The sequence below is a fragment of the Hoplias malabaricus genome, chromosome 17 (genome assembly GCF_029633855.1).
Source record: "Hoplias malabaricus isolate fHopMal1 chromosome 17, fHopMal1.hap1, whole genome shotgun sequence".
Classification (NCBI taxonomy): domain Eukaryota; kingdom Metazoa; phylum Chordata; class Actinopteri; order Characiformes; family Erythrinidae; genus Hoplias; species Hoplias malabaricus.
Genome location: NC_089816.1, coordinates 34,262,182 through 34,274,940, shown reverse-complemented (window position 1 = coordinate 34,274,940; position 12,759 = coordinate 34,262,182). Strand labels below are relative to the sequence as shown.

The 12,759-nt window shown below is 42.9% G+C and overlaps 1 protein-coding gene across 1 annotated transcript in view; it reads left to right on the top strand.

Moving 5' to 3' along the window:
* ntrk3a (neurotrophic tyrosine kinase, receptor, type 3a) overlaps positions 1 to 12,759 on the top strand; it is a 237,670-nt gene that overhangs the window by 212,526 nt on the left and 12,385 nt on the right. The window contains exons 14-15 of the mRNA XM_066648906.1: positions 5,365 to 5,537; positions 10,375 to 10,618. Of these exons, the coding sequence (XP_066505003.1) occupies positions 5,365 to 5,537; positions 10,375 to 10,618 (417 nt within the window). The remainder of the gene's footprint in view (positions 1 to 5,364; positions 5,538 to 10,374; positions 10,619 to 12,759) is intronic.

The following is a 12,759-nucleotide window of genomic DNA, read 5'->3' as shown; positions in this document are numbered from 1 at the left end:
TTGGAAACACACTGGAAATGACAAATATTATTTATATTTTACTAAAGTGCATTCACATCATTAATTTTTATATGAACTGTCCACCTTTGACTTTACTGCATGCTGAAGAACCTGCTGAGGTTTCCTAAAGGAAAGTCCTATAACTTTTGCACTCATTTTTAACTCCTTTTGGCAGCGTAAACTCTTATAGTCATTACTATGTTTTAAACAGTCAGCAGATACCTCTCTGGACACCGCGACCTTTTCACAATGATGCCTTCCTCATGACTGATGTTTTGGCCCAGGCTCTGGACATCTGTGCATCTTTTCTCTTTCCCTCTCGGGCTTTATCTGTCACCGCATGATGTTGGAGTTTACCTTGCTGAAGTCTGTCTCATCTGGGCGAGTTCTGTGTGCTTCAAAGGTGAAGGCTCGGTCCAGTTGAGCAGAACGTAACACAAAAATATAACAGGCATTTTGTGTGGTGCAATGGCGTCATTATTGGAATTTTTGGAGGTTTAGCTCCAGGGTCAGAGCTGATGAGCTTGAGCTTTATTAGACAGGTCAGAGATGCTGCTACATGTGCATTTGTGTCTAATTTCTGACAGATGGATGAATGGTTATGGCACAAAGGCTTAAAAAGAAATCTTACGTTACACCGACTTGTAGAAAAGTAAGGTTCTGGACATGTGCTATTTATATATTTATGGCTCGGCTACAGTCCTGGGAAGTGTTGTGTGGGCCAGACGACATTTGGCCCAGATTTGTTCCAGACACACCTGATATCTGGCCAATAGATGGAGCTGTGGCTGAGATGAGGCTGTCAGACTCACCCTGAGTCAACTCTGTCATTCAAGACCACAGTATTTCAGATATTCCACATTTGGGCCAAAGATTCCTTCACACCAAAACTTAACCTGTGAAGAACTGACCTCAGTTACTTTCTTATACAAGTATCTTTCTTCAGATATAAGGTTAAATAACTGTGTGCTAACTGATCAAACATTAACTTTAATGGTGATACATGGATTGAATGGACCAAGCAACACACCACCAGGTCTAGGTCAAGGATTACCGTAGTGTGTTGTCAAGAATCAATGTGTAAAAGTGGATGAAAATGAAGAAAAACCTCCTCCATAGGGGTGTGTAAAACTTGGTCGGCTTCTGTATAGACGTGTGTTTGTGTGTGAGAGTGTGTACTGGCTGAAATATTACGCTGCCGTGACTTGTGTGCTATAAAATAAGGACATGGTCTGCCAAAAATGGCTGATGGACCCAATTTAATCTTTTAGGAAGGACAAAGAGGATGATGGGAGTTGACAAGTGTGGCTTAAAGGAGGACAGTAAGGCAGGGCAGCTGGAGTTAAGCGGCTAGGCGTGTGTTTTTCGGCTGGATTTAAGTGGTTAGAAGCTCCACTTCGTCACAGTCTGAGTTCAGTGATGGGATTTGTCATTTTTAGCCGTTAATTCAGCTACAAGGATCATCCTCGCGCTTCTGTTTCTCATTGTTAGCGCCTTATGATTATCGCTCTAATCGCCCAAGACTGGTTGTTGTCTGTAGGTTGTATTTATGGTTTTACATTGAAGCTACAAAGCTAGCGTGGCTAACGAATGCTGCAAGATTATACCTCATCAATTAGCATGGTGCTAACTACATGGCTAAGCCTTCACACACTCACCTGACACTGTGTTTTGTTGGATTCTGACAGTTTGTGACATATTTATCTGAAAACATGGGGAAAACAGCCCTTTACTCAAACTCAAGGACACACACACACACATAAAGTGTGTGTGTGTGTGTGAGAGAGAGAGAGAGAGAGAGAGAGAGAGAGAACAGTATATAAGTCTAAGATCTGCAGCCCAGTAAATGCTGACACTTCTGTTCTGACTCAGTGTCAGTGCCCTACACCATTGTGAGCATTTATACTTCAGTGTTGGTGTGTTTGTGTCAACCTGCATTTACACCACCACAACACTAGGGCTGAATCAGAAAAACATCTAATCTGTGAAGTGCACTATGTAGGGAGTGGGATGCAGTTTGGGACAGAGCATATTTTACCTGCAGTGCCAGAAAAGGAAACCCAAATGAGCAGATTTGTCTCACCTGTTTTATGCTCCTCGTAGCAAGATGTTCATTTTCTTTTGTTTTTCCAGAGGCGTCCATATTTTTTTCTTGTTCCCCATTTTCATTCATTTCGTGATGTCCAAACCATTGTGTGAGGAAATCTCTAGTGGTGAATGTGCTGCTGTCTGGAGTCTCCTGAGTATGGAGAAAAGGAGTTCATATTTCTGGACTTTGTCAGTTCAACTTAATCCATGTTTGTCCGACACAAAACACGGTTGTTGTGGTCTGTTTTGCCACGGTATGTAGTTTCATTTCTTGGGAAATGCATGGGAAGTCTACTTGCTTCTACTAAAAGTACTGACTATATACTCTTGAAGGTACCACCACAGTTTATCTGAGAGTGTACTACAGTGAGAGAGTCTCCATTTGGACGTGCTGCTGTAGTGCAATGTGTAGCTGGTCCAGCTCCACTTCTCTGAGGAACCAGCAATGCAGCAGAGATCACTTTTTTTTTTAATCCGACTCACGACGGCAGCTCGTAAAATGACGCCGTGGTCTTTTGAAGAGGTTCAAACGCTCCTCGGATCGGTGGCCGACGAAAGAATCCAGCGAGAGCTGGACGCTGCAACAAGGAAGGAACAAACTCTACTGATCTGTCTGAACTGATGACGGAGCTGTGTTCAGTCCCAAACAACAACAACACGCCGATACACCATGAGTAAACACCGCTTAACGTTACCACCGCAGTTGTTGTGGTTTCCAAAGCCCACTGTTCCCCTTAGAGACTTTACTGGGTGAGAGCAGTGGGAGTGGAAAACCGACCAGGAACCGTATAAAGAGTCCAGTAGAGTTGGTACCATGGAGTGGAAAAGCACCAGCAGTGTTGAAAATATGCGGTTAGCATGAGTGTGATAACAGCCCCAATGTGTTATCCACATTAGCTGCGGAGCTCCACAGCAAACAAAACAAACCTGAATTTAAAGACAGGATTTGTCAGGCTTATCCTTTAATGAAACTATAAGGATCATTTGTGCTCTCCTGTTTAACATTGTTAGTGTCTTATGATTGTTATCGCTCTAATACCGAGGAAATCTGTGCAGGATTTTACAAGGGCTGCATCCTTAATTGTGACAGTTCATCTGCATTTTAATCACGTCTTTATTTATAGAGGAGGGAGAAAGAAATTCGATAAGGCTAAGTATGTGCCTTGGAGGGAACAGTGGTGGCGAGCAGCCAAAACACGTGACAAATGAGTGAAACATAACCTTCTGATAACAGGGGTCTGCTTTATAAACCGGGACAAGATAATACACTGATGAGCCAAACGTTATGACCACTTGCCTAATAAAACAGAGTGTCCCTGCACAGTGTATAACCCTGTAACATGACATACCCTGCCCTAAAGACTAAAGAACAGTGTAAAACTGGACTCAGACATTAACTTTAATGACCAAATACAGGCCATAAAAAAATCTGCTTTTTACCATCTCAAGGACATATCAAAGGTCAAAGGTTATGTGTCACCTCCAGACCTAGAAAAGCGAATGCTACGTCCGGCTGCTCATCGGAAGGTTGTACACGGCAGGTGGGGGTTAAGTAGTAAATATGATTTTCTCCAGGGGAAGAGGTAAAAGGTTGCGATATCCGTCACATCTCATAAACTCGTGTATCATCTAGAATCCAGAGTTTACCCGCAGTAAATGTCCACCGTTCAGGTGCAATTTACAAGTTGAAAAATGGCTATTTCCCAGTTTCCTACATCACTCGTGCCCAGCATAATTCATGCCTTCATCTCCAGCAGCTGGACTACTGCAGTGGTCTCATTACTGGACCTCCCCAGTCCACAGTTAAGCAGCTGCAGCTTATTCAGAACTCTTACCAGAACTTAGAGAACCGAAAACCTCGCTCCAATTCTCAGGTCACTGCACTGGCTACTGATTAAACACAGGGTTGATTTTAACGGTGTATGAACCCAGAAGGCCCCTCAGATCACTCGGGACTGGTCAGCTCCTAGTGCCCTAGGTCAGAACCACACAGGGAGAGGCAGACTCCCGGAAGAGGTCAGATTTGCCCCAAATAATGCAAACTTCAAATCTAGACTAAAGACATGCCTTTGACTCACATTGCACTTAAAATCACACTTCAGCCTACGTCTGTATTTTTTATATCTCTAACTTGTCTTTAATTTGTTTGATTACTTATTTAACTGTAATTCTTCTACTGTATTTTTCTGTGCTGTTATTTAAAGCACTTTGAATTGCCACTGTGTACAAAGGGTGCTCTATAAATACTTTAAACTTGCCTTCCCCACACAATGGTACACAGTAAATTCACCAGTGTTAAATCATCACTCTCAGTGTTAATCTAAGACTAATAATGTTGATTTAACACTGGTGAATTTACTGAGTAGGACACATTCATACAGCTCCTCAATAGATGGAGCTAGAGAGGGAGAGACAGTTAATGGCTTTAATTAAAGTAGACAGCCTACCCTTTTTTCCAAACCCAAATTTGTCAGCACTGGATTTCAATTTACTGGATAAAACCTCCACTGGATGTGCTCTCCCTGTTTCTGCATGGGTTTCCTCTGGGTGACTGTCTGTGAGGAGTGTGGTGTGCTCTCCCTGTTTCTGCATGGGTTTCCTCTGGGTGACTGTCTGTGAGGAGTGTGGTGTGTTCTCCCTGTGTCTGCGTGGGTTTCCTCCGGGTGACTGTCTGTGAGGAGTGTGGTGTGTTCTCCCTGTGTCTGCGTGGGTTTCCTCCGGGTGACTGTCTGTGAGGAGTGTGGTGTGTTCTCCCTGTGTCTGCGTGGGTTTCCTCTGGGTGACTGTCTGTGAGGAGTGTGGTGTGTTCTCCCTGTGTCTGCGTGGGTTTCCTCCGGGTGACTGTCTGTGAGGAGTGTGGTGTGTTCTCCCTGTGTCTGCGTGGGTTTCCTCCGGGTGACTGTCTGTGAGGAGCGTGTTGTGTTCTCTCTGTGTCTGCATGGGTTTCCTCCGGGTGCTTCGGTTTCCTTCCACTCTCCAAAAACACACGTTGGTAGGTGGATTGGAGACTCAAAAGTGTCCGTAGGTGTGAGTGTGTGAGTGAATGTGTGTGTGTTGCCCTGTGAAGGACTGGCGCCCACTCCAGGGTGTGTTCCAAACTTGCGCCCAGTGATTCCGGGTAGACTCCGGACCCACCACGACCCTGAACTGAATAAGCGCTTACAGACAAAGAATGCAGAATTTTATTTATATTTAATTATAATTTGTTGCTGTAGGGTTAATGCTCTAGTCACACAATGCCCTAACTCCCCATTTTGTGTGTCACTGTTGTTCCAGACCCTGAAGGACCCAACGCTAGCCGCGAGGAAGGACTTCCAGAGAGAAGCTGAGCTCCTGACCAACCTCCAGCACGAACACATTGTGAAGTTTTACGGCGTGTGTGTGGACGGCGACCCTCTAATCATGGTGTTTGAGTACATGAAACATGGGGACCTCAACAAGTTCCTCAGGTACACACACTCTGCTTCTCACTAAGAGTCTACACTGACCACTGTCCACTCTCTAAACTACACTGACCACACAGGACCACTTTGTAGTTCTACTGTTGCTCTGCATACTTTGTTACCCTCCTTTTCCCCCTGTTCTTTAGCATGCAGGACCCCCACAGAGCAGGTGTGAGTGTGTGAGAGTGACTGCGTGAGTGTGTGGTGCTCTGTCCAGGTTGTGTTCCTGCCTTGCGCACAGTGATTCTGGCTGTGCTCTGAACCAACAGCAATCCTGATTGGATGAAGCAGTTATATAATGTCAATGAATGAATGGATGAATGTAAGTAAGGTAGCCCTTACTTCCACATTATGTTATTTAAAAGGGGCGGCATGGTGGAGCAGCAGGTAGTGTCTCTGTCACAGCTCCAGGGACCTGGAGGGTGTGGGTTCGAGTCCCGCTCCGGGTGACTGTCTCTGAAGAGTGTGGTGTGTTCTCTCTGTGCCGGCGTGGGTTTCCTCCGGGTGACTGTCTGTGAGGAGTGTGGTGTGTTCTCCCTGTGTCTGCGTGGGTTTCCTCCGGGTGACTGCCTATGAGGAGTGTGGTGTGTTCTCCCTGTGTCTGCATGGGTTTCCTCCGGGCGACTGTCTGTGAGGAGTGTGGTGTGTTCTCCCTGTGTCTGCATGGGTTTCCTCCAGGTGACTGTCTGTGAGGAGTGTGGTGTGTTCTCTCTGTGTCTGCGTGGGTTTCCTCCAGGTGACTGCCTATGAGGAGTGTGGTGTGTTCTCCCTGTGTCTGCATGGGTTTCCTCCGGGCGACTGTCTGTGAGGAGTGTGGTGTGTTCTCCCTGTGTCTGCATGGGTTTCCTCCAGGTGACTGTCTGTGAGGAGTGTGGTGTGTTCTCCATGTGTCTGCGTGGGTTTCCTCCGGGTGGATTGGTGACTCAAAAGTGTCCGTAGGTGTGAATGTGTGAGTGTGTGTCGCCCTGTGAAGGACTGTCGCACCCTCCAGGGTGTGTTCCCTGAATGAATGAATTTTATTTAAAAGCGTTTCCAGATGCTCATGGACATGTTGCGATTCAACAATAAAAAAAGAAAGCAGTGAGGATCATAAAGAAAATAAAATTATAGTTTGAAACTTGATAAGAGTACAGTACAAAAAAAAAAGTAAAGGACAACTACAACAGTGATAAAACAACAAAGCAGTGAGGCAAAACGTCCGATAAGGAAAAGTTTTTAAATGCTTCTTAAAGGTGCAGGGTGACGGGCAGAGACGAAGACGCAGGGGGATAGTTCCGTGACATTAACTGTGATGCTAAAGTCTCCCAGCGTAAGTTGGTAGGAGGAACCGAGAACAAATGAGCGTCAGCAGACGTCAGGAGTGTGTCTGAACAGCAGAGCAGAGAGGCAAACAGTGTAGGTCTTTAACCTGAGAGTTCCCTCGTCTGTAACATCAGCGGAGATGTGAGAACATAGGTGAAGGATCTGATGTGTGTTCTTCAAAGGTTCTCCTGACATATAAAACATATCAGACACGTCTGCAGACAGGATGAAAAAAAGATTAAGGGCTTTGAGGAACACTGAGTTCAGGATATTCTGGTGATTGTGTGTGTGAGAGAGAGAGAGAGAGAGAGAGTGCAGAAAACTGGTCTTTGCACGCTCACTTGAGAACTGTATGACATTTAGGGAAAGATCACTGGAGCAGAAAGGGCTCTTGCTTGATTTCCAGTGAAAGTGTGTGCAGTACTGTGACACTCCATCAAAAGAGTTCGGTCGTGAATCAGTGCGGGTCCGAGACTGTGTCTGACGCTGCTGTACCCTACTGTTTAATTCCAGTTCAGCTGACCACAGTATCACTTTCTCTGAAGGCTGGAGACCTCAGGACTTTAATGTGTGCAGAGCAAGGCTTGGATTCAAAAACAGAAAACACAGCAGGACACGGAGAAACACACCACTGCAGCTTAGAACACAGAACAGTCCTGAACTGAGACTAAATACACACATTTATTTATAACACCTTTCTACACACTCAAGGACGACACAGAACACCACTCCATTCAACACTCTCTGTCTCTTTCACAGCACTGGACAGGGGTGGATCCTCTTGGGCAAGTTCCTAGCACTAGACCCTAGGATTGTTTTTCACGTCCTAATGAAGACATAACTCTTCGCTTTTAATTTTAATATTTAAATGGCTTTTATAAAAATGTGACACAGGCCATGGCCCTAAGACTTGTATTAAAAGGTACGGGGGTGAGATGAGATCCAGCTCCTTTCATTTCCTGCCGTCCTTGTGTAATACTGCCACGGCGCTAGCTATCGCAGCGTGATGGATGGGTAACAACCTTTTTGTGGAGGAATTGTACACGGAATAAGAGGTGGATACACTGCGCACATCGCTTCTGACAAGGCTCCGTCCCAGGAGTGAGAATTGCCTTCTATTTCCTGCTGGCTGGATTAAGAGGGATAACATGTTACTACAAAAGCGCCAAATGCGTGATGACACCGTGTCCTGATAGACACTGGATAACACACACTCGCTCTCCTCCGAGAAAAGAGAATCACATTCATCCCATCTTCCCCCCCTCCCTCCTGCTCCTTTCCTGAGTCACTGCATGCTGTTGCCTTGGCAGTGAGTGCACTGCTGCTTTGTGTTGATGGAGGAGGATGGAGGGTTTGGGGGTGGGAGGCTGAAATATAGGCCATGGGAATGCTAATGCCATTAGCATTAGCATATTTTGTCTTTGCTCATTATGAGCAGGCACCGATTCAGCCGGTTCAGACTGAGCACTCTCTCAGTAAGCAGCTCTGCGGAGACGCCTCGGGGAAGAGCAACATCTTTACCTCAGATAGGTGTCGATACGCAAGGGCTCCAACGGCTCTGGTCCAAGGTTACGCTCTGTTGATTTTCCAGCTGAAAAGATTGAATGCATCCTCTAAAGAGATTAAACTTTATTTGACGATCATTGCAAGAGTCCATGTCTTTGCTAAGGTCAACAGTTCAGGGGAAAATCTGTACAGTGATCCCTCGCTACTTCGCGGTTCATCTCTCGCGGATTCGCTACTTCGCGGGTTTTTTCGAGGGGGCTTATAGCCGCTATATATAAATTAAAAGTATTTTTTTTATTAATATTTACATGTATTAGACTGGGCCTGTAGGTGACACAATATATCATTTACAAGTGTTTCTTACGTACAGTACACGTGTTGTTCACGTCCACATCCGAGTGAAATTTACTGACGCTAAATCACAGCTTAGGAATGACTCTATTAAAGAAATTAACATTGTAGAACTGTTTAATGCAGAGGGTGGTTGTTAACAGCACAGGGAGGGTTTTAAAAGTCCAAATACTTGTTGAATACATTAAAAAAATATCTTTCCTCTAGTTCGTGAAAATTCCAAAACCACCCGCGAAAAACGAGGGAAAAACGTGCCCCAATTCCAAGTTGTCTTTATATAAAGAGTATTTTCCATCGAAATATACATATTTAACCTTCACCTTTTAAATCAGCATTTCTCTAGGGTAATTTTAGTAAGTTTACATTCAATTAACATTAAGATTTCTCATTGTTATTACTTATATTCTTCAGAAAAGCATTTTCCATGTTTATTTACAATATTTATTTTATGAACATTCATTTAAAATAATGTTTTTAATTGTGATTATGCAGTTGACTCTTTTACATTTTCTAATATTTGCCTTTTCAAAATTCTGCAAAGCATTTTGAGCTGCATTTACTCACAAAAATTGCTGTGCAAATAAATATTATGCTTACTCTTATACGTATTATACTCCTGAAATGGAGTTAATCAGAATACGTAAAGATCAGAGATCTGAAACATGCTCCTACTAAGGTACCTTACATTGACATCATTTTATACGAGTAATCAGATTGTCCCTCGGCAACTGAGGCAGCACGAAGTGATTTTAAGTTTGACACCTGAAATTGTTTACTGTATGATTTTAGCTGATTGTTTACAGCAGAAGTGCACAGCTCCAGTCCTGGAGGACCAGTCTCTAGTGAGGAGGCTTGAGAAGGGCAGCTAACAAACTTTGCTGGAAAAACGACCCTCCAGGACTGGAGTTGTGCACTGCTGGTTTAAAGGACTGTTTACCTCATCCATATTTATAAATTGTGGAGTCGTACCCATCACTGTCCATCTCTCTGTTGCACCCAAGCAAAGATGATTAACATAGTGACAAAATCACAGGAACACATCCATGCCTTAAACCCTGAGCTAGTTGTGAGCTGAGGGGAGTAAACTCTAGACACACGAAGTGATGGCAATAATGACTGACATTTCTGTATTTACAAGGGTTGGAATGCTGATTATTTAGACCACTGTCTCTGTATATAGCGCAAAACAAGGCAGCTGTCCAGGAATTTGGACATGCTTGAAGTGTTTCCTAATTTTCACATAGACCACATTATATTCCTTTTCTTATTTTCACTCAGAAATACACATATAACTATGATCACTGATCTTCAAGCAAAGTCTGTACAGTTTGTGTGCATTTTGATAAATCTGCTAGACAGTGATTTCCACTCATACAAGACCAGGCCTGCACCTTTGTGAGTGAGGACAGACCTATAAATTCCAAGAAAATAAGCCACTATAATACTTCAGAAACAGATTTGAAAACTCTGGTAGAATCTGAAGCCTATGCATAAAGATTTGAGGTTTTGGGGTAAAACAATGCACAGCAAATCACGTATTACTCATCATTGTCTCTTTCTATTGAAGGGTGGGACTTTCACCATAAACAGACACAGTGTCCTCTTTCATGTTTCACTCACAGGTTCACTCTTTTATGCCATCTGGTTTCTGGTTTCAACACTTTCAATTCTGATCTGTTGACAGAGCTCATGGTCCTGATGCTATGATCCTGGTTGATGGGCAGCCGCTGCAGACCAATGGGGAGCTGGGCCTGTCCCAGATGTTGCACATAGCCACTCAGATCGCCGCAGGGATGGTGTATCTGGCGTCCCAGCACTTTGTACACAGAGACCTGGCAACCCGGAACTGCCTTGTGGGAAACGGCCTGCTGGTCAAGATTGGAGACTTCGGCATGTCCAGAGACATATATAGCACCGACTACTACAGAGTAAGTCTAAGACTTTATTATAAACCAAAGGGGGAATGTTTGTGAATGAACTTTGTATCTGCAATGTTAGCTTATATACTGCTTGGTAGCCATGATGTTAAAGTAGTAGAACATTCAGTCGAATACTACCATAAAATACTCTCAATATATTGTGTCTGCCACATTAAAAAATTCCAAATTTTATTTAGATTATATAAATGACACTTCAAATAAACCTTAAAACTGTAAAGACTACCAATATGTTTTGACTGCCACCTTAAAAACTTTCCACCTTAAACAAACTTTTTAGACTTTTAGACATTAGACTTTCATCGTAAATAAATGACTGCTTCAAATCAACAATAAAACCTTAAAACGACTACTTTTTGACTACTACCTTAAAATAACTGCACATTGAAAATGGCCCTTTTATTTAGATTTACATTTTTAATAAATGACAACTTCAAATAAACCTTAAAACCTTGACTTCAGCATGTCCAAAGACATCTAGAGCACAGACTACTACAGAGTAAGACTGAGACTTTATTATAAATTACATTAACCCGAATTAACCCTTTGCAGGCTGAAGTTATCTTAGTTCTGTTGCTGTTCTACTGTGTAATTAAATAATGACACCATTAATTCCATAGTTATGTCATTAATTAGATTTACATTCCATTTCCATCGTGTATCAGTGGGACTGGGTCTGTTCTTGCAGATTATTTAATGGGTTCTCTTCAGAAAATGACAAAAATTACATCAGCAGGACCAGAAACCAAGACTGTACCAGCGACGTCAACCTCTCACCAGCTTCAAACATTGTCTAATTCTTATGAACTCTGCTGTGGTCTGGACTTAAATGTCACTTTTTCAATTTACTGTGTTTTGTTCGTTAAGATGTTGCAGAGACATTTACGCTGATCTGCGTAGCTCTGTCCATCTCTCTGTTCCACCCAAGCCAACATGATTAACATAGTGATAAAAACACAGGGGCACAATCCATGCCTTATTCCCTTAACTGGTTGTGAGCTGAGGGGAGTAAACTCTAGTCACACAAAGTGAAGGCAACAATTACTGACATTCCTGTAATCCTATTTACAAGGCTGTGGAGGCTGTGTGGGTTGGAATGCTGATTATGTAGACAGCTGTCTCTGTATATAGTGCAAAATAAGGCAGCTGTCTAGGAATTTGGACATGCTTGGAATGTGTCCTAACTTTCACATAGACCACATTTTACTTCTTTCCTTATTTTCACTCAGAAATATACATATAACTATGACCACTGTCTCTCAAGCAAAGTCTGTACACTCAGTGTGTATCTTGAGAAATCTGCTAGACGGTGATTTCCACTCATACAAGACCAGACTTGCATCTTTGTTGAAGAGATATTTATGTGATCTACATAGAGAACATTGGACATTGAAGACTTAAAAATGGCAATTGAGGGTAGCTGTGTAAGCGAGGTAAGTATTAGTTAAATTAAAACAAGCAAATAATTTGTATTTCGATATGATATTTCTACTTTCTCCACATTGCAAGTTGAGAATTTTGGCTCTGGTGTACGGAGGGAATTCAAACTCAACTTGGTGATAGCACTGGTTATGTATTAGACATCTAAGGTATGACGTGTATATATGCATTTATTAACCACACACAATTGTGAAAAGCTTATGAATGTAACCCTGGAGCACCGGTGGTGATCGACCAAAGCTGATATCAAAAACAAACGGCATTGTAATTAGTTCAGTGTGGAGGAGAACAGATGTCGTCAGAAGTGAAATTTATCTCTCATAAAGAGGCCATGGGCAGAATTAAGTGATTGATTAACCATCAGATGCCCATGAAATACACATTCATTTTGCATCTTAGGATTGTAAATTGTGATAGATTCATAATTACCTTGCTAAACTTGGCTCATATTTCATCTGCCCGTGACAGGTGGATATAGCTTGGTAACTGTGGGCCGGGAGATTTTGTGAATGCTTTTTGGAGTTATTTTCTGAACTAAAAAGTGTTTAGACTGGGGGAGAACACTGCTGTGGGGCTTGACCAAAGCAGGTCACATATGTTTCATGAAGGAAATATTCACACAGAAATACTAATAAGGAAAAAAAACTGATTGAAGTGAGGTAGGTGTCTAATGGTCACTCAGATCCAGTTGG